We start from the raw sequence: 22,908 nt of genomic DNA, 5'->3' as shown, positions 1-22,908 counted from the left end.
ATCTTCACATGAAATGGAAGAAGACCAGAATCTATTAAGCTTATCAACCCTCCAATCAAGTTGTAAGAAACACCATAATCTTTTTACAGTCTCTTCTGGAGTTCAGTAAGTGATGGCTTCAGATACCAGACCTGACTATTAAGCAATAACCTTCCATTGTACTGTACATCTTATGGCATATTCCATGCAGACAAATTCAAGCTTTCCCAAGATTTTGTGCTTGCAGTAGCACAGCATGTGTCAGAACAAAAATACTTGACTTTTGGTATGGCTTCATATCTGGAGCTTGGCATAATATTTAATTGCACCACATGATCTTGTTCAGCAGGAAGGCAAACTGAGCTGCTTAAAACCTAAGTTACTTCCCCTCACTTCCAACAATGTGGACAGGTACTATCACTGAGCATGGGCATAACAAGCTGCCAAATTTTTTTGGTCAAAGTACTCCAGATTTAAAAGTTCTAACTAACATGGTTTCATCCCATGACTTCTAGCCTCCTGCCTATGGCATGAGCTTAGATCAAAGTGGAAGAACGCACACAGTGGACAAGTCCTGAAATTCTTTGTACATAGGACAATTTTCTTTCTTCCTCCAACAGTTTATGGCCCAAGTCTTTTTGCTCAACCTTCAGAAGCAAGGATTACAGAATAATATGTCTGAATGATGTGTCTTTGATAGAGATAATAATCTCCTTCCCCATTCCTCCTACAATTACATGTATTTTTTACCACAGAAAAGTAAAACTGGTTACTCTTAGTGTAAATATCCTGGCAAGCTGTAGGTGCACATTGTGCCACAGACATGGGGCTGTCAGGATACATCCTGAACTACATGAGCAAGTATGGAGCCTTTGGATGAAGCAGTTCTGTACAACCAGGTGAGAAACAGGTCAACTTCAGCAGATACAGACTATAGTGTGCAGGACCTAAACCACTTATGGAGCATTCCCCAGTTCTGCAAAGACTGTTGATTTTTGTTAATAATTTCTTTAAAATCAGATTGGGTTCTTGCACTATTATGTGGGCTGATTTCCATAGAAAACATATTTGGTAAACAAAGATTGCTGTTAATTATATGGAACTAAATACATCCTTACATATTGTCACTGCCTCACTAGGTTTGGCAATCAAACTGTCTGGATTGGGGCAATTTGTTGTACCACTGTGCAACATCAAATCTCAACCTCCAAATCCACCAGGGTTCTTTTCCAAGTACGGGATGAGTTTAGGCCCACCAAATCTACTAAAACAGGACTATTTTTCTAGTTATAGTCAGATGATTTTATTTTTATGTGGAATGACATATGACTTTATTTCCAATGCAAACCATCACAGGCCTGCATTGTTTATGCTGCCTACGTTCCTTAGAACTGTTCAGTATAATGGCATGTATCCATAAGGCATTATTATTACCTAAAAATATTTTGAGAGCCATTTTGAGAGCAAATTTTAAGCTACTTTTTGAGAAGGGCAAACAGTAAGGAACAGGATAAAAGTACAGTAAGGGTAAGAAATTCCATTTTCTGTAGTATTTTCTAATTGTACCCTGGGTGAACACTATCTGCTTTTAATAAATGCTGAACAGAATTTGCCCAAGAAGCCTGTCACCATTAGAAAGATAAAAAAATAATATGTATAAAATGTGATATATTAATGCAATCATAAAGGTATTTTGAAGTTGCATATATTCCTATTTCTTACCCCCACCCTCAGGAACTCCCTTTCAAGCTCAATGAATATACACTTGCCTACAGACTGCGTTAGGGAATAATGCCTGTTTCTATTTCTATACATTTTATTTATTATAATGAAGATAATTTGAAATGCAATCTGCAACTCCCTGAACATTTTTAAAACAACAAATGTAGTTAAACTAATGCCTGTGGCAATTTCTATTTATTCTTTGTGAACATACACTTGCCATAACTTAAAACTGGGCTGAGCTTTAATTTAAATGTAACAAGGCAGAATACCAGTACAGCGCTTTCAACAAAATGGCTGAAACTGGCTTCAGCATGATTTGCCTGGAAGGGAAGATGAAAATGTGTTTTAAAGAAGAAAAAATATCCTGACCAAAACCAGACATTCTAAACAACCACCACCGATACCCAGTGCTCCTTTCCTCCCCCATCTCTATCAGCTGCTAGGCTTTCAGCACTGTTTTCCGCCAGACACTAGCACAGTGCTTTCCTTCATAGGCAGCCATCAGCCACAGCTGTCACTTGGAGATACTTCATTTTTGTTTCAGTCTAATTCATACTGCACCCCCTTAATCTCTGTAGTGAGTAATGCCATGTCACTGTGATGATATGTCAGATCCAGCATTAGAAATACAGAGAGTGTTTCTAACAGTTAAACTATCTTGGTTTGAAGAAATATTTTATTTTTTCCCCCACCTTAACCAATGTCTTTCTCCTGAACATCTTCCAAGCTGACCTCCAAAGGAGCAATCACAATTCTGCAATCTGGCTCAGCTTTCATAGCGGGGAGGGGGGTATGGGGGGGTGGGAGGGGGTGAAGTCAAGCTGTAACTCTGTATTACTAAATTCAAATAATCAATATGTTGATTGAGCTTTTGGCTACCAGAGTTCTTTTGATGGGAGTGACAGTGAGCATGACTTGCCTCATTCAATGACAAGCCTGTTTAGACTTTTTTCTACCTACCACTTTGTGAATCAGGCAACTGAAAATACCCACAGCAATTCCTCCAAACTGTCAGCTATTGCTGTGATTCCACCCAGCACCCCCTGTACAAGACAACAGATTAACCATTAGGCTAGATATGTTGAAAATATACAGCTTCAACCTTTCCTCAGCTAGCTCAGAGCGATGTATAGATGATTATTTCAACCGTCAGCTGCCGCATAGACTTAAACCCCTGCACAATAACTCCTGGATTCATCTGCCCCTTGTCAAACTTGCACAGCTTTACTTTGAGCATACATAGTGTGGCAGTTTCACTGCGGATCTAGAATAATCCAGACGGCTGCTGTCTCTTTGTTAACAGGAAGCTAAACTGATGAGTTTGTAATGCATTTCTTATCAAAGGTAGTTTCAAAAAAGAAAATGTGCCAAATCAGTTGGGGTTGGAATTTAGCATAGTATTGAAATATGATTTAATCAAAACATTTGTTATTTGTTGGGGAAAAAAAAAAACCACCCCACATTATTCATCCTCTAAAAATCATTTTATGCCAATGAACTATTTATTTTACAAATTTACTTGATTTTTTTTGGTGGTAACAGATGTAATGAAATCATTGACTAGAAAGAACAATATAATGGTGTTTGATGAGATACAAGAATGTTAATTTTAGAAACTGCGGAGCAGCATTCGCTTGGTGTCTGAAATGGTAATTTAAATGAAACAGTATTGCTGCTTTTGTTTCTATGTGCATTACAAACTCAGGGAAATTAATTTCATTCTGGTTTTTTAATACAAAATGATATACTGCATATCTACACACTAACACCATTAGAAAAGCAGGTGAGGCTGGCTTTTAGTTGCAGTGTGTGCCACTCGAAGCAGATAAAACATCAAGATCCAAGAATGTCAAGAATGCATCATCAGAACATTTTGCAAATACGGAATGGTGCTTATGTGAGACATTCTCTTTGAAATTGCAGATCAAGAAACATTTCATTTTTTTTTGCCCTCTTTTTGTCCCAGGCTTGTACCTTTGGCTAAAGGCACATAAAATTTCAAAACAAATGTATTGTGTCTATTACTTTTTTCTTTTTTTCCTTTTCCTTTCTATTAGTATCCAGTACTTAAATTTTGTATTATTAATACATGGTCTTTCAGTCTTAATTATTCTCCCACATTAATAACTGAAACTCAGATACAGCTATATTTCTCATCTTTGCTTTTCCTTGAATGCTGAAAAAAAACCAGTTAACAGCAAATGTGGAATCTTGCCATGCTGGATCCTGTTATTAATTTAAGATGGCTGCTCTGATATTCAGTGAAATCAATAAGACTTAAAGTTCCTGATCTTTTAGAGTAACTTGTATATAGAATGAAAAATAGACTACAAAGGACTTTGGAAACACAGAAAACTTATAACTTTAATCTTTTGGTGTAAATTTCTGGCATATGGATTTACACCATTTGTACTTGTTTTTAAGGGTAGAGAAATTCCCTAAGGTTACCACAGAAATACGGTATTTTTTCTTTGCTCCTCCAGTTTAATTCAATAACAAAATTAATACAAATGCTGTATCAATTATTATCACTTCTTTGTTACTATGACTTCAGCAAGCAAAGAAGTGGTTTAAGGTTTTACAAACTGTGGTTGATCAAAAGTTCACTAAAGTCAGAAAAAACTGACTTCAGTGGACTTTAGATCAGGAGCTGTTCATAACTCATGTACATGCTGTCATAAATGAGAAGCACGCCTTTCCAATGTATACAGGATTTTACAGACATTGGCGTGTGCAATTTTGAGAAGAAAGGCTTCTGATTTTATGGATCTGGTTTCTTGTTCCAATACAGAGGTATATAGACAATAGGACACTATTTGCACATAACAAACATCTTCTCTTTTCCCTGCCAAGTTTCCACAGTAGAAAAAAAGCTACTTCAATTCCTAATCAAATGCTAATGTATATTTAGACTAAGTCATAGGTCCATTGAACCTTGAACATATTTTCTAAATCAAATTTTAGTATTCTCACATGCATTTTTCTTGATTTTCAGTCTTCATTCTCCACTGCCTTTTCAAATTATGATTCACTCTCTAATTGTTTATTCAAGTCATTATACTGTTATTGGAATACTGTCAAATGAAAAGTCAAAAAACAAAAAAAGCAAAGCGTCAGTGGACTTGTTTCTCTCCCCTGTCCATTTAATTGTCCAATTGACTTCTCCACATGCCGTATTCATACAGAATACTATTTGGATAAAGTAAAGTTTGTTTTGGGAAAGGGCAAAGAAATGGAGATGCGCCTAAATTGTAGAATTTAAAACAGAACATGGTCTGTTTTCAGGGGGGTCTGTTCTCCAGACAAACATCAAAGTGAAGGGAATTAACTTTGTCTTTTGAGAGTGCACTTTGGAGAATAAGGAAAGTCAACGTGTCTCATCGGTATGGCAAGTGTAAATATGCTGGGTTAAATTTTAAATTATGTTACTTCATTATTACAAGCTGTTCTGCTCTGAACATGGAGGAGGAGCTATAGAAAATGTTACCCCATGTGTCAGAAAAGAGCTGTTCAGATCCTGTGGTTCCTACCAAGTCACAAGCAGCTATAGCACTATGCTTTTGGAGCCCCAGCTGCTGTTTCCAGCACAGCAAAGTACAAAAGGATTGCTCAAAGCCACATGTTAACATTTTAACAGACTAGCTGACAATCCCATGGCTACAAGCAGAGGAATGGGAATCTCCTGACTGGGATTTAGTTTTACCACTGATCTTAGGTTACATAGCCTTGGGTGGCTCACTTGCAGTCAATTCTGTTTTAAAAGATTTTATTACTCACAGATCTTGCTAGAATTCAAGTGACCAAATGATGTGAAATTGTGGCTGTTAATCTCTAATTTTCTCAGATCTAGCAGGTGTAAGACTGTGATGTTGCTACTGCTGTTTGAAAAGCGCATTTGGAATACATTCCATAAAAATATACTATATTCATATGTGATATTGTTATTACAGTGTTTGGTGGTTTGGTTTTTTCATTAGACACAAAAGTGTGCCTCTAACATTATTTTTATTTCTGAATAATGAATAACATTCTTTTTATTTCTATGTTTCTATTTCCTTTCCTTAAAAAAAATAGTGTCAATAAAAGGGCACTGATTTCCTTATGAGCAGCCCTTTGGCAGTTCCCAAAGGTGTGACATGTAAAGCCAAAAGACACATACTTGGAAGATTCTTTAAGAGTAGCAATACAGAGCAAATTATAATATTCCGTGCATTGTCATAGACTCTCCTTGTTTCACTGCATAGCAACCCAAAGTGTATTGTCCTTTGTCCTGTTGCCTCAAAGATTTTGACACCAACTATAAGGGACACAGAGGAAGAAGTTGCAACACTAGCAAGGGCATACTGTAGTTATGCAGTTCTGCTAAACTGTAGGAGGAATCTGTCTTGTTTTTACAAAGTTAAGGAAGTTTCCCCTTTGTGACTAAACACATTCACAATCTGATCAGTCACTGCAGAAAACAGTAAAGTTCTACTTGTGGACAAAAATAAGCTACTATTAAAAAAAAAAATTGAAAGGCTACTCATCATTGTGCCTATGATCACTTTACTGTTTACACTCCCCCAGTTCCATTAAATTCACAGAAAAATACACAATTCCTTGAAGTAACTAGGAGTAAAAGCACAGGAGTCCTTGGTGATTGTTCTGTTCCTTGGGATTAGAAATCTTGTATTTACAGCAGAGATTGTGTTTGTCAGGCAGAGTATTTCAGTGCACAGGAAAGCGATATTTCCATGCCTTTGGAGCAGGACTCCACAAATTTCAGCTCAGTCTTGCTGCAACTGTTTCCTTCCTGTGAACATTGGGAAGTATAGATTTCATCCTGCAGAAACTTAATTAGAATTATTACTCTGGTTTTCCATTTAGAAGTGATAATTTATCTTGGCATCTTAAAAATACATATTTTCAGTGTAATTCTAACCTGCATATACTAAAGTTTTAAATTGAAATAAAATTTAATCTACATTGCTCCTTACAAGAAGACAGACTAGGTCCCTGCCAATAGCATGAAGAAGTAAAGATTTTTCTGCACTTCTTATAAATCCAGGGGATTGTATTCTTAAATTCTAAGATTTTATGTACACTTTTTTCAATTCTTCCTCTGCTTCCCCATGAGTTTGCGTTACTTTTGAAAACACACTTGAGAGGAATTGGCTGAGGCTGTTTCTGTTCTTAACTAGGTGGTTAGTATGTGACTGATAAATTAGGGGTTTCTTCATATTTTTTACTTTGTAAAATTTGATACCATTAAATCTCTTTTGGCTTGTGTTTATCTTTGAAAAAAAATGGTGTAGAAACATCTGTGTCTCTGAACAACAAGAACTGAAATATTAGCATTTAACTCTGGCTTTCTTATCATTAGTCTTATTCAGTTTTCACCCACACCAGTGGAAGAACTTCCATTTACTAAATTTTCATAGGATGAGGCTCAGTGATCCCCAGCACTCTTTCAGACTTAGCTGTAATATTCCTCTGTGATGGAGGTCTTCACACTGCTGTTACTTGTGTGGCCATCATCAGTTCCTATGTAAGGTATAAATGCTGTGCCTATTTACATAGACACTGGTTCTAGAAACAAGTGCTTACACTGCACACACCTCTATGGGGAAAACGGTGTACAATTTAAAAGAGCCATCTGAAATATTTTTTCTAATAAAATTGTTTCCTTAGCAAAGCAATACATAATGAAGTTCTTGCAGGCTCCTCAACCACTAATGATTTCTAAGCCAGCACCACCACCTGCTGGTTACAGGGAATTTCAAGACCCAGTGCTGTTTTCTGTCTTCAAATCCATGCATAAATATAGTGCAGTATTTCTCAGCTGTTCTTATATATAGAGATGTTGTTACCAGAAGAGATTTTTAGCAGTTTGGTTGCAGTTTAACAATACTCTATTAGCTGAAGTATGGCTTTCATAAATGCAGGCAGTGTTAACAAAGAAATTGTTTTATGCAAAGTACTGTAAGCCACAAGGTAAACATAAAAATTAATCAAATAGATTGAACCAGTTGTATTAAAAGGCTATTGTCACGTATGCAGGTTTTATCACTTACAGATACACGGTTAAATACTCTTTATAACATTAAGAAATTAGTATTTCTTTTCTAAGTGATCCCTACTTTGGTGTATTCCACAATGTACTCCATTCTTGTGAAGCTTTTTGCTGCTCTGAACAAATGCATCTAAAAACAAATACCACCTGTTAAATCTATCAATATCAAAACAACCAAGCTATAAATAACTAAGATTAAATCTATAAAACAATAGCAAAAATAGTAATAGCAAAAATAGTGATAGAGAAAATGGAGACAAAATACAATCAATTGCTATGGGAATTTAGGGAAGTATAGTACATAATTTTTAGATAAATACCAGAAAAAAAAAAAAAAAAGGAGAAAGTAAAACAGCACAAAAATAACAAAAAACCCCAAAACGCATATCTCTGCGGAAAGCTCACAGCAGACTGGTCAAAATTGGTTGCTATTGGAAGCAAGGGCTTCCCATAAGGGTGGAAAATAAAGCATAAGCTAAGAAATCCAGAGGTTACAACTAATAACAATGTTACATAATCATTTTGATTTCCCATAGAAGGAATACTCAAAAGGATGGATGTATATAGCAAGGATCATATATTTCAAACACAACTTGAATAGGCCCAAAATATCTCCATGTAAAATAAAAAAAAATACTGTAATGAATTCTCTCAAATGATTTCCCTATTACTAAAAAAACTATTTTACTGATAAGATTGAAATTTCTGCAGCAACTAGGATTCAACTCTTTTGAAATACTGTGAGAGGGGAAAGCATGTCACCTCACAATCACTTCATGTAAGACCAACCATAATGGCATAAAATTACATAGGCTGGAAACAGAGAAAGCAAGTAATACTGAATCTACCCAACTAATCTGATATCCATGTTAAAAATAAAGAAATAATTACATATGTTTTGTCATTTTTACTTTGATACTAAAGCTACAGGGAGATGCCAACCTTGCTTAGTTCATGACAAGGATCATACAGATCACAACCCATGATGAGGAACAGATTTAGAAAGAAAATTTCATCAAACCCAACTGCATTGTGCTTGCTACTTCTGGATTCATTAACCAATCCTTGATGAGAATATGGGCATTACCAAAGAAATAAAGGGAGCTCAACAGAGCACCCTCACTGTTCTCACACAGTGCAATGACTCAAGAGGAGAGGAAAAAAGGCAATGGAGCATTTTTGAGAGGATTGTCAAGGTGTTGAATTAGCAGGTTACTTAGTTGTGCCCTATAGAACACTTGGTGTGCTCAGCACAAAAATCACTTAAACACTGAGAGTATAAAATTAAATACAGGTGATGTCTCTTTTCAAAGTAGGTAGCATGATAAGGAAGAGAGAAGACTGATAAAATCTAAAAAAAAAAGGAAAGAAGATTCTGCAAGAAACCACGGAACTGTCAGGATTTCTGTTGTATTACCACAGCAACTTCATAATAAACTCCACAATCACCTGGAGCTGAGGAACTCTCTCCAAGAAAGAAAAAATTGATGTATGAAATTTCATAAGATTTACAAGTCAGTTACTACCCTAAAAGAAACTATATCAAACACAAATGCCACAGGATGCCAATATATTTGGAAATACTGTTGCTGCCAGATGTTTTGAGAGTCAGATCCTGAAAGCATCTAGAAATCCTATGCTCAGGGGACACTGACAGCTGTCAAGAAAGTCATCTTCCAAAATCAAAATGCTTGGAGCTCTACCTCTGAGGATTTTATTTTGTCCTGTCTGAGGAGAAAGAAGAGGGCACACAAAAGACTCATGCTAAGGGCAGATTAAAACCAAACACATATTTTGACATATTTTATATTCCTTATGGGCAGAACTCAAGGATACTGCTGGGGAAATCTGTGAGACCCAAGGGACAATTTCAGGATGTTTCCTGAGGAGTATGTGGGGCTTGAGTATTGAGGCAGAATATATGAAACTAAAGATATGATTCTGGCATGCCCTGAAGCTACAATTTAAAATGCAAAACAAGAATTTTGCTATTTAGCCACAGAAGTACCAGTAAAACTGTTGATGAATGAGCTGCATCATTCAAAGACTCAATCAGCCAATCAAAAAGACCTTTTAAGTTTGATCAGTCAACAGACATGCTAACACTAGAAATCCTGAATCCAAAAACAGAGGAGGCACTTTCATTGAAGTAGGATATAGTATTTTCAGAGATTATTCCGCAAAAAAAAAATTGAAAGACAGAAAGTTCTCCACAGATCATACTCTAATGAAAAACTACATGTGGTACTGATAACAGGGGGGAATTGAAACAAAAATTTAAATAATCCTACACTTGAAAGAGGCAAATTCAGGTGTAGGGAGTTCTAAGAACACCATAACCATATGATAATGGCATACGGAAGTGCAGATAGGGCACAGAATTCATAAATTAACATGCAGGAGGATCTGGTGTCAGCAAGTTAGAAGAACGTCAATCCCTGCTCTTACAGAATTTCACACTGATGTAAGATGAGTCATGTCCAGACTATGTGATTGGATTCTTGGCTTGTCTTCCCTGGCACTGCAAATTGTTTCTTCAGCTACTTCTCTTCCAAACGTAACCAAGGGCCTCTGCTGAGTCATGTAACTCTGAAGTGTAAGATGCCTGCACTTTGGACTCCTTGTATGGAAGGATCCTGTCAAAAAGTGAGGATCACATTACTGACTCCAGGCTCTGCAATCTTTGCACCATGATTATCGTTACAGAATCTCTGCTGAGACTGACATGTGTTTCAGCCCTACTGTCTTCTCATCTTTTCTCCCATGTCTGAATGAAGAAATCAGTAAGGTATATCTTGTTACTCAGGGAAGGGAGACTCTTGAATACAAATAATAAAAATATATTTAATTAAATTATTAATATATGTATTTATTTATTTACCTATTTTTTTTTCTTGAATAACTTTCCTACGGAACACAAGTTTTGGTGCAAAAAAAAAATCAATCTTTTAAGAACTATTAAAAAATTTTTATCTTTTTAAAAAATGAAAACTTCTTTAATTCTCTGAAGAATTTTGTTCATAAAATGAAACAAAAATTACACTTTCATGTCTCAATTTACACAAAACATAATTTGTCAAAAATTAAATTTTTACATCAGTAGAATGCAAAACGTGCTGCCGCACACAACAGGGTAAATACTTTTTTCTGTGGAACACCAAAAGCAGTTATTAGCATCCAAGAGATTGCAAACTATGTTTCACTCATTGGAAAGCTTATTTGCTTTGTTTACAACCAAGTAAAAAACAGTGTTTCTTGTCAAAAACAAGACAGGATACAAGAATTGTTAGGAGTCCATTACCGATGAGAAATATTAGCATGTCATCTGAATATTTGGGAAACATGTTCCATATGTTGGAAAGGACCGTATGTAGTGGAAACCAGAAAAGTACACCCTGTTCTATTCAGCAGTGCATCTCACTTTTTCTCATCCTTCTGCTGTCTCATTGTGTGAATTATAGTCATTTTCATACCCTGCAATTCTAAATAAACACTGTATCACTTCCTTGCTGATGCCCATCTTGTGATTGACTGATCACAGAGAACCTGGCAGTCCTGGCATGTTCTGGTAGATCAGGAATAGTTCTAATAGAGCTAAAGCATGAATAAAAGAAAAAAATAATCTTTGGACAAATGCCTACTAATGAAATATGCTATCAGTTTGCAACTATGGATTTACCCCATATTGCTCATGGAACAGGAATAAGCATCATCATTACATTTGGCTCAAAACTTGCAATTGTTTTTATTCTCTTCAAGAAGAGTCTTTGTCCTATCAGCCAATAAAACTTTACCAGCTAGGCAAATATTTATCTTGCCTTATAAATTACTGTCCATGTGTCAAGCTGCTATTGATACTTATTGACCAATCCCTATAAGGGATCATCTAAGTATGACAGAAGCAGGACTAATCTTACACTAAACTATGTCCATTGTTAGATGACAAACTTGACGGCTCCTTCTGGCAAGAGTTTGCTCAGAAACAGAGCCTCCATTTCCTACTGCCAGTAGTCCTCCATGGCATAGGGTGATGTAAAATCTCTCTCCATACTGTCAGAAATGCTGTGTCAGGGAACATATAGCATCATGGAGTGAGAGAGTGAAGATAATGTCAGGAACACGGGACTAGAAGAAAAGAACATGCATAGTGCAAGCAAAATCTTTTATGCAAGAACGAACAAAGGAAATTGCATGACAAAGATCAAAGATGCTATAATGAATTTTTGGTTTTCCTTCAGCAGTTCCTCAGAGTAAACAAGGATTTACTGCATTCCAATTAAAGTTCAGAAGCAGCTGAAAACTTCAGATTATTTAAAGAATATGGCAGTAGAGGTACTTCTCTGCTGAGGCAGATAAACTCAAGTTATTCCTGCCCTCTCATACAGTATACCCTTTCTAAGCCTCTCTAAATTAGACAGCAGCAAGGCAGTTAAGGTAGTTTCCCCACACCTTCTTTCTGTCTTGTACTCCATTTCACTCTCTTCTCATTCTTGCTATGCATCTACATTCTTAAGCAAAGATCAGAAAATCTGAAAATTGGCCTCTGAAGGGGAATAACTATGTCAAAACAACATTCAGGCTTATATTTAGGACTTCAAAATGTAAAGATCTCAAAGCACTTCTAAGCACAAAATGTAATATAGTATAATAGATTGAGAATACAGTATTTTCATTTTCTGAGGGGAAGAAGAACTGTAGTCAAGTTACTACATGTGTAGTGTCACAGTCAAGATTGGGATCTTTGCCTTCTGGCACTTTTGTTTCTCATTTGCCAAGGTAAAATTTCCAGTCAAACTAAAATGCACATAGAAGTGTTTTACCAGATAACACTGGACATATCTTACACAGTAATAATGCTTTCTCCACCCTTCCTTTTGATAATAATTGTACTGTGCTAACAAGATCTGATCAGTATCAATGAAGCATGTCTGTGTGAGATAGCACACATTATGCTTCCTAAAATCTTTGATAATAAGTGAATCACAGAATTACAGCATTCACTATTAAGTAAAGTGTCATAAGGAAAGATATATCATAGTATTATAAAAAAATGCTAAAAGAAGTTGGTGAATAGTCTCAAACAGTGAAAGGATGATGGAACTTTAATCTATGTTAAAGTATATTATCAACATAGTTAAGAATTTACATACTGAAATAAATGTATTTATGATTTTTTTAAAAATAAATTTAAACTTTTCCTCAAGTGTTCTATCCTACCCCCTCCTGTCTACTATAACTCTAATCAAAGCAACAGTACAGCATGGGCACTTGTCTTGTGGCACTTCAAGAACGACATATGGAGTTATATGACAACAATCTCCTCTTTTCATGCCGAACATAAATAGTTCATGAGGTTCTGTTTCCTGGAGTACACAAATACCTCAGAAGGTGCTAGGTATTCAGTAGAAAATACAAAGACCCAGAAAAATTGTCATGTAAGTTGTTTCTGACTTTCAGACTGGGGGCTAATCCACTCTGCTGGACCCACACTGACCTTGATAAAATCTGAAGATCTCTTGTTCTAATTTAATAGATTTTCCTAGCCTAGGTAAGAAATAGGTTGGCTGCCCCTGCTTCCAGTTCTAGAAGTATGAGCCACATAGTATTTTTATTAGTGACTACTAATGTCACTGCAACTTGTTTAAATATATGCACATAATAAATATGCTAGAGGTCTCACAGAATAATCAGGTGATGAATCCACATGTGTTTGATTTTTTATATATTTCTCCTGGTTTTATATCAAAATGCATCAAAAGCAAAAACGCTGCCATACATAAAGCAAGGGCTTTCACTCTAGGGGGTTTTATACTAAACTGCATTCCACTTTATACGTTGAAACAATATTGTGGTCTGTTGTATACTTCAATGAGTACCTCCTTCTATATACTACAATACCTTCAGATTACATAAAATATGTAAAATATAAGCCAGAAGATTTCTTTTTCTCTCAATCCAAGGGGAAATATTCCAAATCAGTGATTATGTTTTTTCCTTGAATTATAAAAGAGTCAAAGAATAAGGATATAAAAGAAAATAAATTATAACAAGTATGCTACGTACAGGAGTTACATAACAAATGTTATAAGGCAATTGTAAAAGAACATGAATTACATATCAAAGTGTCTCTGTGATTAGCATGAGCTGATTGTTTTCTTCTGTTGTTGTTTCAATATTAATTAAAGACCTTGCCCAATAGCATCCACACAAACTAGCTAAGAGTCAAAATGGCAATCAATCTGGGGGACCTATCCTGAAAAATGGTACTAACAACTTCGCAGCATCAATGAGCTTCTCAGTCCTACAGCTGTTTTAAAAAGCTTCCTCCCAAAGGCACATTTAGAAGTAAATTAAATGCAACTTTGACTTAATTAACGTTTTAAATGATAATGAATACAATGTAGATTCATAGAAGGCATTTACATTGCGTTATAAAACTGATAAAAATTTAATAACTCTTTGTTAATAAGTTATGTCTCTCCAGACCCATAAAGCCTAAGGCAGTCAATGCTGTAGTCTAGGGTCTAATCCAGGTTCCTAATGCAGGTGGTATAAGGAGGCAGGAGACTGACTTGACACTTGACATTTGCTCTAAGCCTGCTCTGGATCAAGCCACTGCTTGTTCATAAATACTTTACTTCATATAGTAAAGGTCAGAATTTGGGCTCAAGGCAGGACTATGACAGAAATGCTCAAGCTGAAACCGAGCCAGCTCTGGCATCTGTCGCTTGAAATAGCTCAAAAGCAGTAGAGAAGGAGACCTAACTGGCCAGCATCTGTCCCACACCAAGGAGGTAACAGGAAGAATCTGCTGCCTGGTGGTAAGAAACTGTCATGGTGAGTTTCATGACAACCAGCCACACTCAGGAACTAAAAATGCAAACATAATTTCCATGTCACCTTGCATAAGACCTTCTGCTAAATTCACTCCACAGGATGCAGACAGCATCTTTCCTAGCTTGTACCCATAAAAGCAAGCCACTCCCTAGTCCCTTCCTGTGACCCTGGCAAGAATCACTACCAACATAAAGGCCTAAAGAAATTAAAAGCAGACTTTTTGATCTTTCCTTCCCCCACTATCCCAATTTTTCAAAGGTTTCACTGCTAAACTTAGCAGTGCCTCCAACCCATGATGATGTGGGAGTTCATCTCCTTGTTACAGACATCACAAATTGGGCAGAGCTTACTCTCATCAGCATAGGGATATACGCTGCATCACAAAACTCACCTGAAAAAGTGCATGCCTCATTATTTATATTATCTAACAATGAGCCAGGTTGTCTCATTTTTACCATTCTACCTTCTGAAAACAGCTTAGTTTGGAGGGATCGTTCCTGGGACTTAATTATTGTCAACTCATTTAGAAAAGCCCAAGCATATTTACACAACTGATGAATTTTAGATACACCGACCAATGTCTGCATCTGTTACACATCCATCTTCCTGGATAAATCAGTAAGTTATACATAATTTCAACTCTCAGTATAGAATTTGGCTTTTCTAGCTGTAAAGACACACAGGCAGAGTCTACAGTCAAAGAAGAAAGTGGAGCTTTTCTTGGCTTGCTATGGTCCCATCACCAGTTATAGTCTTAGCACAGGTTAGTTTACTAACCTTGGTATCCAAAATGCTCACCTAACCTTGCAGAATGTGATTTTAGGTCCTTTGAGAAAGATTCAGCAGCTAACTTGTCTGTACAGAATAAAACATGTGCCGATAGTAGAAGACTATATGGAATATATGACTGTAAACTGGGTCTGGCACACAGGTAGATACATGCTTTGCTTCTTTTAAAAGTTAAGCTTTTTCCAGCTTTTCTTAGTATGATCTTTCCACGTAAGATGCCTAATAGTCTGGGCTGAGCCCTGAATTCAAAATATAGCAATAATTATTCTTTTCTTTTGTCTCCAGAGATCCCTGATATTCACCAAAGGAAAAGTCTTCTCATAAAGCTTCTCAGAACTACCAGAGCATGCAAAAGCATGTTTTCTTACAAGCAGAATTAGATATGTCTGGGCCTAATATCAAGAATATCCTTGAAAATTTAAATTCCCATGGCAGTGAGTGCAACAACTTAAGGAAAGGTTTCCTTTAGGAACATGAGCTTTTCATGTTCCTGAGAAGCACAGCCATATGGTGGCGGAGAAACACAGAAATTTAATGGTTCAGGTTAAGATTCTGTCTGTATCAATTAATCATTTAAATGGCACCCCCCAAGACTTGGCACAGACCTAAGCAGAAACATCACACTCGCTAATAACATAACTTCATTGCATAAACCTCCCCAAGTTTTTCAGTGGCTAAGTGCCTCTCTTCACTTTGACTTGAGTCTCCAATGCAAAAATATTTGGACCATTTGCCATTCATGTAGTAATCTACCAAATACAGCTAAACCTGAAAAAATGTAGATACAAAAAGACTTAAAATTCTCTTTCCTTACACTTAGAAAAACTGTAAGTATATTTTTTCAGAAAATAGCCTATAAACTCAAAAGCTCTTTTAATGTAATTATATCTAATCAAAATGCCATTTTCATTTGTTGAAGGTAGAAACAATATAATAACAGAGAGACTTATTCACAATGAAAAATACACTGCAAGTGTTACTTTCTCTGCAGATTATACAATTAAAAGATTAAATCCGGTGTACACCACTGAATATGTAAATGGATATCTTCTACTCAACATCAGATTTTTAGAAACAGCACTAATTCTTACAAAAACTACTCATTGTTTCAAGAAGCTTCCTACAAGGGTTTGTGATTTTATTTACCTTGGAAAAAAAGCCTGCTTTTATAATCGAAAGTAAAAAAAAAAAAAAAGAAAGAAAGAAAGAAGTACATTAAGCAATTGTGGAAGCAGACCAACTCAACTGGGGCACCACGACCAAAGCAAGCCCTGTAATAGTATAATGACCTTTAATGAGTGTCTGGGGAAACAATACAGTCGTAGCATAAAAGACAAAGGGCAAAACCCATCACGGCTCCACTGACACTAATTTAAAATGATTTTCAGAACAACTAAAGAATGTAAGAGAGGTAATCTGATCCACCAATCTGACCTCACTTTGATTCTGGGGCCCTGCTGCTGCCATTTCTAATTGTCAAACACTCTACATTTCACATCTGCTCATATTTAATGAAAAGCTGACTCTCCCCACCATTCTTTGAGCTAACTAGCTCTGTCAAGATGGGCATCGTCCGACCCCTGTGCGCTGCAAAGAAAACACACTGATTTCTATTGAAGCCCTGCCAGTGCAATGTTGTGTGCATATATATATTTTAATTGGAAAAGAAAGGCTTATGCTGCTTTGCAAAGAGTGTGAATTGGTATTGATTTTCGTACTTATTATTAACAGTCAAAGGTGACTAGTCTCACAAGGGGAAGACTGAGATCTCTTTTGATTTGATGGAGTGATGAAGGGGGGGAAAGGCCCATGAAGGATAGGATGCTAAAAATTCACAAAGCTGTCAATATCACTTATCCTTCAAAATATAACATAGTTCTAACATGTTTCCCAAAAAGCTCTGGCTTTTGTTGGAAATAATACCATTATTGTGGAGGGTTTTGGCTCAGCAGGCAACACAATCAAAAATGTTTACTTTACCTGCCTCTGTAGAGTCTTAAGTGGACTTGAAAGCTATGGTAAACCTACAAATTAGTTTTTCTTTCCTTGCCAAACAGTGCTAATGGCAGAAATTTTACCTACTTGCAGGGGACATATTAATTTATACTAATCTGGTTGCTGTTAACACCAGTGCCAGGACCAAGCCACAAACTCTCTGCACCAGTCTGTACTCTACAAACTCTACCAGGCATGGTGTTACTGAAGCTGTTACACTGTACAAAAATCTGCCTGCAGCAATTCTCTATACAGGAAGATTTCTTGTTCACTTTTCTTAACAAAGTATGCTTTACTAAATTTTACCTGATAAAATTCTTATTAATGGATAAAACCTCCTGTGATTTAGAACTGAATTTAAAACTGGAACCATCCACCTTATGGTTAGACATGACTTGCAAGCAAGTAGAAAGCTAGGATGTTCTGAGTGCTTATACACAGAGATGATTTTTGGTAAAATCTCCAATAAATCCTACTGGAATACTTTTAATTAATATGGTCTTCAGACAAAAGAAATGTAACAATTATAGAATTTTTATAACTGTGACTGGAAAAATAGTTCATAAGTCAAAGTAGTTAAAGCGAAATCATTCGCCACTTGGGCTACATACTGCAATACATATGGTACCAAAAGACAACTAGGTGCATAATCTAAAAACTACATTATAGTCTTCATAGCAGAAGGCACTTCCCTACATAATGACTTGTCTTGGAAAAAGGATATGCTTCCTGACCAAAACTTCAATCTATTCTCATAGCTGTATCTGAATAATTTTATAGCTTTTCTTTGCCATTTGGGTAGGGAAAGGAAAACAGCTCCAGTCCCGAGACATAGTTGTGCCTGTTAAGAATAAATAAAGAAGACAAGAAAATGAAACGAACAAACAAACAAAAATCCATTTAACAATCTTCCTCAGTTGATGACATCACACTGATAATCCAAGCTTCGGAATCCCTACAGTTTGTCCAAAGAATTAATGGCAGTGCAGAATTGTTCTAGGTTCTCTGTCTTCTCTCTCTTGACTCTCATCTTTTAAAAAAGCTTTCAGGGCATGTTCCACAATGTTACTGTCCTATGGAACGAATTCTACATTTAATTTCAAAACGTTTGTACCAGGGATTTGCATCAGCCTAGTTTTTCTTAAAAGGCACTACAAAAAGTACAACTGATTTTACAAAAGTGCAAACTCCTCTGTGGCTTCAGTATTAGATGGAAGATCCTGCTTCCCTGAGAATAAAGAGTTACAAGCAAAACTAAAGGTAAAAGTAGCGACACAGAATAGAATTCCAGCTTCTACAGTTCAGCTACCACGTTGTATCTTGTATATTTATTCACTGCCCATTGTATGATGCTCTAGTGGAAGCAGTATTAAAGCCATCCACTTGGCACCAAGTCACAGATTTAGACACAGGTCTGGTCCTCCACCAAAGCACTTATTGCTTAATTAATGACAATTTGTATTGTATAAATTAAATAGAAAAGATGTCACAACACTGCACTACTAAGGTCCTGCAGACTATTGCTATTGCAAGAGGATGCTTCATAAAAAGCACATAAAGCAAAATAATGATTTACATTTTTTGCATTAAAAATAAAAACAGAAATATAAATACAGAGCTGTGATCAAAATTTGGGTTGATTTTTTGAAAAAGCATCAGCCCAGTAAAACTCACAGAACTACAATGCACGACACAAGACAGGGATGATACCACAGACACCACAAACATGGAACAGCATGTGTTGGTGTTAAAACTTACAGGCACGTAAACTGGTGGAGCAATCATTAACAGAGACAGAAGAAAGTGGGAAGGCTCTCTCAAGGGTGTCCATGTTACTATGTACACTGCCTGACATGCAAGAGCAGTCACGCTCAGAGCGTCCGCAATCAAAACAACATGCCAGTCTCATTCTCTTGTAGATGGACATCTTGGCTATAACCATGTGTTGGATGGGAGGAGAGGAAGAGCAGCAGGTTAATGGCAAGGTTATATATATAACAAGGCAGCTGGAAGGTAATTTAAGGGATTTAGTACAGGCCTTAGTTAATGTTAACAGTCTTGACCCAGGAAAAAAAAATGCAATGAGATTATTGATAACACTTTGGCTGTACATTAAAAGTAGGGCAAAAGATTAATTGCTCTTTATTTCTGTTCAGTCTTAGAGGGTGACCGCAGTCATGGGGAAAAACTACTGTTTACAGTCAAGTGTTTGGATCACAATAGAACACAGTAAAAGCACAGAATACTAAGAATATGCTTTTCCCTTGGCACAATTAATACCATTGGGTTAAAATGAAAACAAAAGTTGCTAGTCCATTAGATATTTTGGCCTATCCTGTTTCCTGTAAAAATCAGAGATTTCTTCATATATAAATATATATATGTATGTACACACACACAGAAACACACATACGCATATATTCTTACATACACACACTCATACACACATATGCATTACACATACACACATATATATACATATATTTATTCCTAAATGTAATATAGTATTTTTTTCTGTATTAAACTGTGCCAAGGAACACCTTTACTGCAATTAATTATACATTAATAAAGAGTTACAATATATTAATAAAATTTTCCAAAAAATTAATTTTGCTTACATTTTATCTTCAGGAAATCAAATTAACTCTTGACAGAATACCAAAATTTGCCCATATAAGAGACAGAAATTAAAATGGTAAATATGCTCGACATTAAGTTCAGTTCACAAATAAGGCATCACCAAAAGCACACAGAGCATTGGTCCACTGAAACATGCTGAAACAATCATTGGCATGATTTCTGCTCTGGATTCAAAAGCCAATCAAGAAAAAAATAACTGAACATGGAATTAGGTGTTAGTTCCAAAATAAGTGCCAGGTTAGAGAGAACATCTTTATTTTTCAGTCATCTGAATGTCCTGGTTATGTATTTCTAGAAATATAGAGCATCCTATTTTAGAAATGCATGTATAATTACCATCCTGGAATTTTGTATATCATCTGAATCAGGTGTGTTTAGGTCTCAAGGAATCCAAAGGCCATTTAGATTGTTTCACATGCTGCACTGAACCAACTTTTGGTAATGGTTTAGATTGAACTGACTCAATTATACTAAAAACAAAACAACACTGACAGGCAAAAACAAAACCTTAAAAGCAAATGCTGAAAAAAGGTAATGTTTCTCTGGCCTGTACCTTCAGTTTAGGATGGCTTTTTCGCATTATGGTAATGACATTAAATTTAAGAGAATTTTTTTTTCCAGTTTCTTAATCCCACAGTCACCAGGAAAGAGGGATTGAAATCACTCGGATGGGTCAAGTCCTGTTCTAAGGCCTTGATGGCTTGCCATACAGTATACTTGTCAAGCAAGGGTAACGTTATGATTGTGGAAAACAGGCATTGAGGGAGATGAATGAGTGATCTCTTCAGCAGCGACCCCATTCCTCTAAAACTTTGCTCACATGACTAATGCCATGTTCTTTTAGCATCCTAGTAGAGTAATCTTACAGCTGTTCAGAAATTCATCATGCAGCATCAGGCTTGTTCATTGCATAGTACATCATTCCTCAGAGCTTGGCGTTTAGTAAGAAGGTTTCCACTGCAGCTTTTGATGCATACACATTCAAACTACATAGAAAATTCAAAACAGCATTTTCCCATGTTTTCCCTCTAACTCTTCCCAACACATTCTTTAAAGTTGAAAAGTTGGACAGCAAAAGAAAAGTAAAGTAAGTTACCAAAAGCGTGACAGTCTTTCCAGTATGCCTACTTTCTTATTTTTTAAGGAAATTAGAGAAAAATCAAGGGCATTTGTGAGACACACTGACAGTAGGTGAGGTAAAAAAAGCAGGCTCATTTTGCTGTAATTATAGCTGTTTTGAAGGACTTTTTCTAATCAAACACTGTAGCAAAACACACTGCTCAGAAATTCCCAACTGCTACATCATTGGTTAGCAACAGTCCCTGGTTTTCATTTACTTCTGGCCATATCTTGTCAACAGTCAATAATAGGATAGGACACATTTATGGAAATTAAAAATAAATAATCCTTAAGGGCAAAGAAGGCTGGGAAGGAAAACTTTTTGTACCATTTTCATCATACTTTAACCAATAAAGTTGGAAATTTAAGGCCTTCTCTTCAATAGGGGAAGGATATGATGGCGTTTCTCAAAAGCAATACCCTTCAGGGACTGTTTTTAACTATTATTGTCAGTTGTTCTGGAAATCATGCATCATTTGAATATTTCACATCGTTAACATGCACGAAACAGGCCAGGACCTGGAAATATAAGTAGCAGAAAGGACTTGCCACAAGGTTTCAACCAGTATATAAGCAACTGCATATCAGAGCAATAACTTTTGGAAAGAAAACATGCTGTTACTCTTCATTCCTTTTATACAGTCAGTTACATTCACACCAAATACAATACTTATTTCAAATAAAACAAAACACACATTATTAGTAGGGATGACTAGTGACAAGATCAAAGACAGCACAGAAATGATTTTAAATGGTTCAGCCACACACATACCATTTTCTATAAAACTTCCATAAACATTAACAGAAAATGGGAATCATCAAAGAGACAGGGGGACCTTAAGAACAGCCTCTGGGTGTGTGTTAAATTTATTTGACACCTGTAGAACCTGCATAAGAATCAACTTATTACTACTCCTAGATGTGTTATAAGTGTTGAACAGAATTGTAATTTGCTACTGGTGAAAACAAAAGTTGGGACATAAAGGAAACTACTTTCCTATTTTCAATTGTATAATAAATAGGAAAAAAAAGAGAAGACAGATCCTTCTACTTAAGATGATGACAATCACACAACATTTGTAAAACTAATCAGTAAAAGTATCCGGGGAAGTTTTTATGGACATTAAGGTAAGACTCCTTAAATAATTTGCAAAACAAGGCACATAGGAACTAATTAAGAGCAAAAGGAGACCAAAGTTTCTTTCAATTACTTATAAAGTAAATACTTCTCGAAACTTTCAGATGCAATTTTTCTCAGAAGGCAGTAGCCTTCCTTTCTATACAGGAAAGAATAGTTCCCCAGATGTCTAAGGTTCTCACAATACCTTACTTTCTGATCTCAAAAAGTCAAAAAGTACAATTAAAATGTGTAGATTGTCTGGATCTGAAGTGTTACTTAGAGTTCACAAACAGTAATGGGAAATATTTCCAGCTGCAAAAATAAGCAAAGGAAACTGCAGATTATTCTCTACCTAAAATGTCAAGGAACAGCTCCTTTATCTTTTTCTTTTCTTTTTTTTTCCTTTCTTTAAAGAAAGCAGAACAAAGTATTCCTTCTTCTTTCCTGATTTTTCGTGACCCACAGGCTGTACCCCATCCTAGTGGTGCTCCTGTCGCTAGGCTTTTCCCTGGGCTCAGCGCAGCCAGGGTAGAGCTCCGAGGACATCTAGTGGATCTCTCTCAGGCAGCAACTGCTTAGGAGCAGGAACGGGAGGCTTCCTGACCACCGAATGGCACAAAAAGGTATAAAAAGGTCCCAAGACGCTTCAGAA

The 22,908-nt window shown here is 36.2% G+C and overlaps 1 protein-coding gene across 44 annotated transcripts in view; it reads right to left on the bottom strand.

The window, feature by feature from the left end:
* KCNMA1 (potassium calcium-activated channel subfamily M alpha 1) overlaps nucleotides 1-22,908 on the bottom strand; it is a 425,312-nt gene that overhangs the window by 74,534 nt on the left and 327,870 nt on the right. For 10 of the 44 annotated variants that reach the window (XM_072931469.1, XM_072931478.1, XM_072931479.1 and 7 more), the window contains one exon: nucleotides 19,136-19,309. The exons of the other annotated variants lie outside the window; for them this stretch is intronic. In XM_072931469.1, coding sequence (XP_072787570.1) covers nucleotides 19,136-19,309 — 174 coding nt within the window. The remainder of the gene's footprint in view (nucleotides 1-19,135; nucleotides 19,310-22,908) is intronic. 44 annotated transcript variants of the gene reach the window in all.

Source organism: Taeniopygia guttata, chromosome 6, assembly GCF_048771995.1.
Source record: "Taeniopygia guttata chromosome 6, bTaeGut7.mat, whole genome shotgun sequence".
Taxonomy (NCBI): Eukaryota; Metazoa; Chordata; class Aves; order Passeriformes; family Estrildidae; genus Taeniopygia; species Taeniopygia guttata.
The sequence above is the reverse complement of the archived record's forward strand: the minus strand, read 5'-3'. Positions and strand labels throughout refer to the sequence as shown.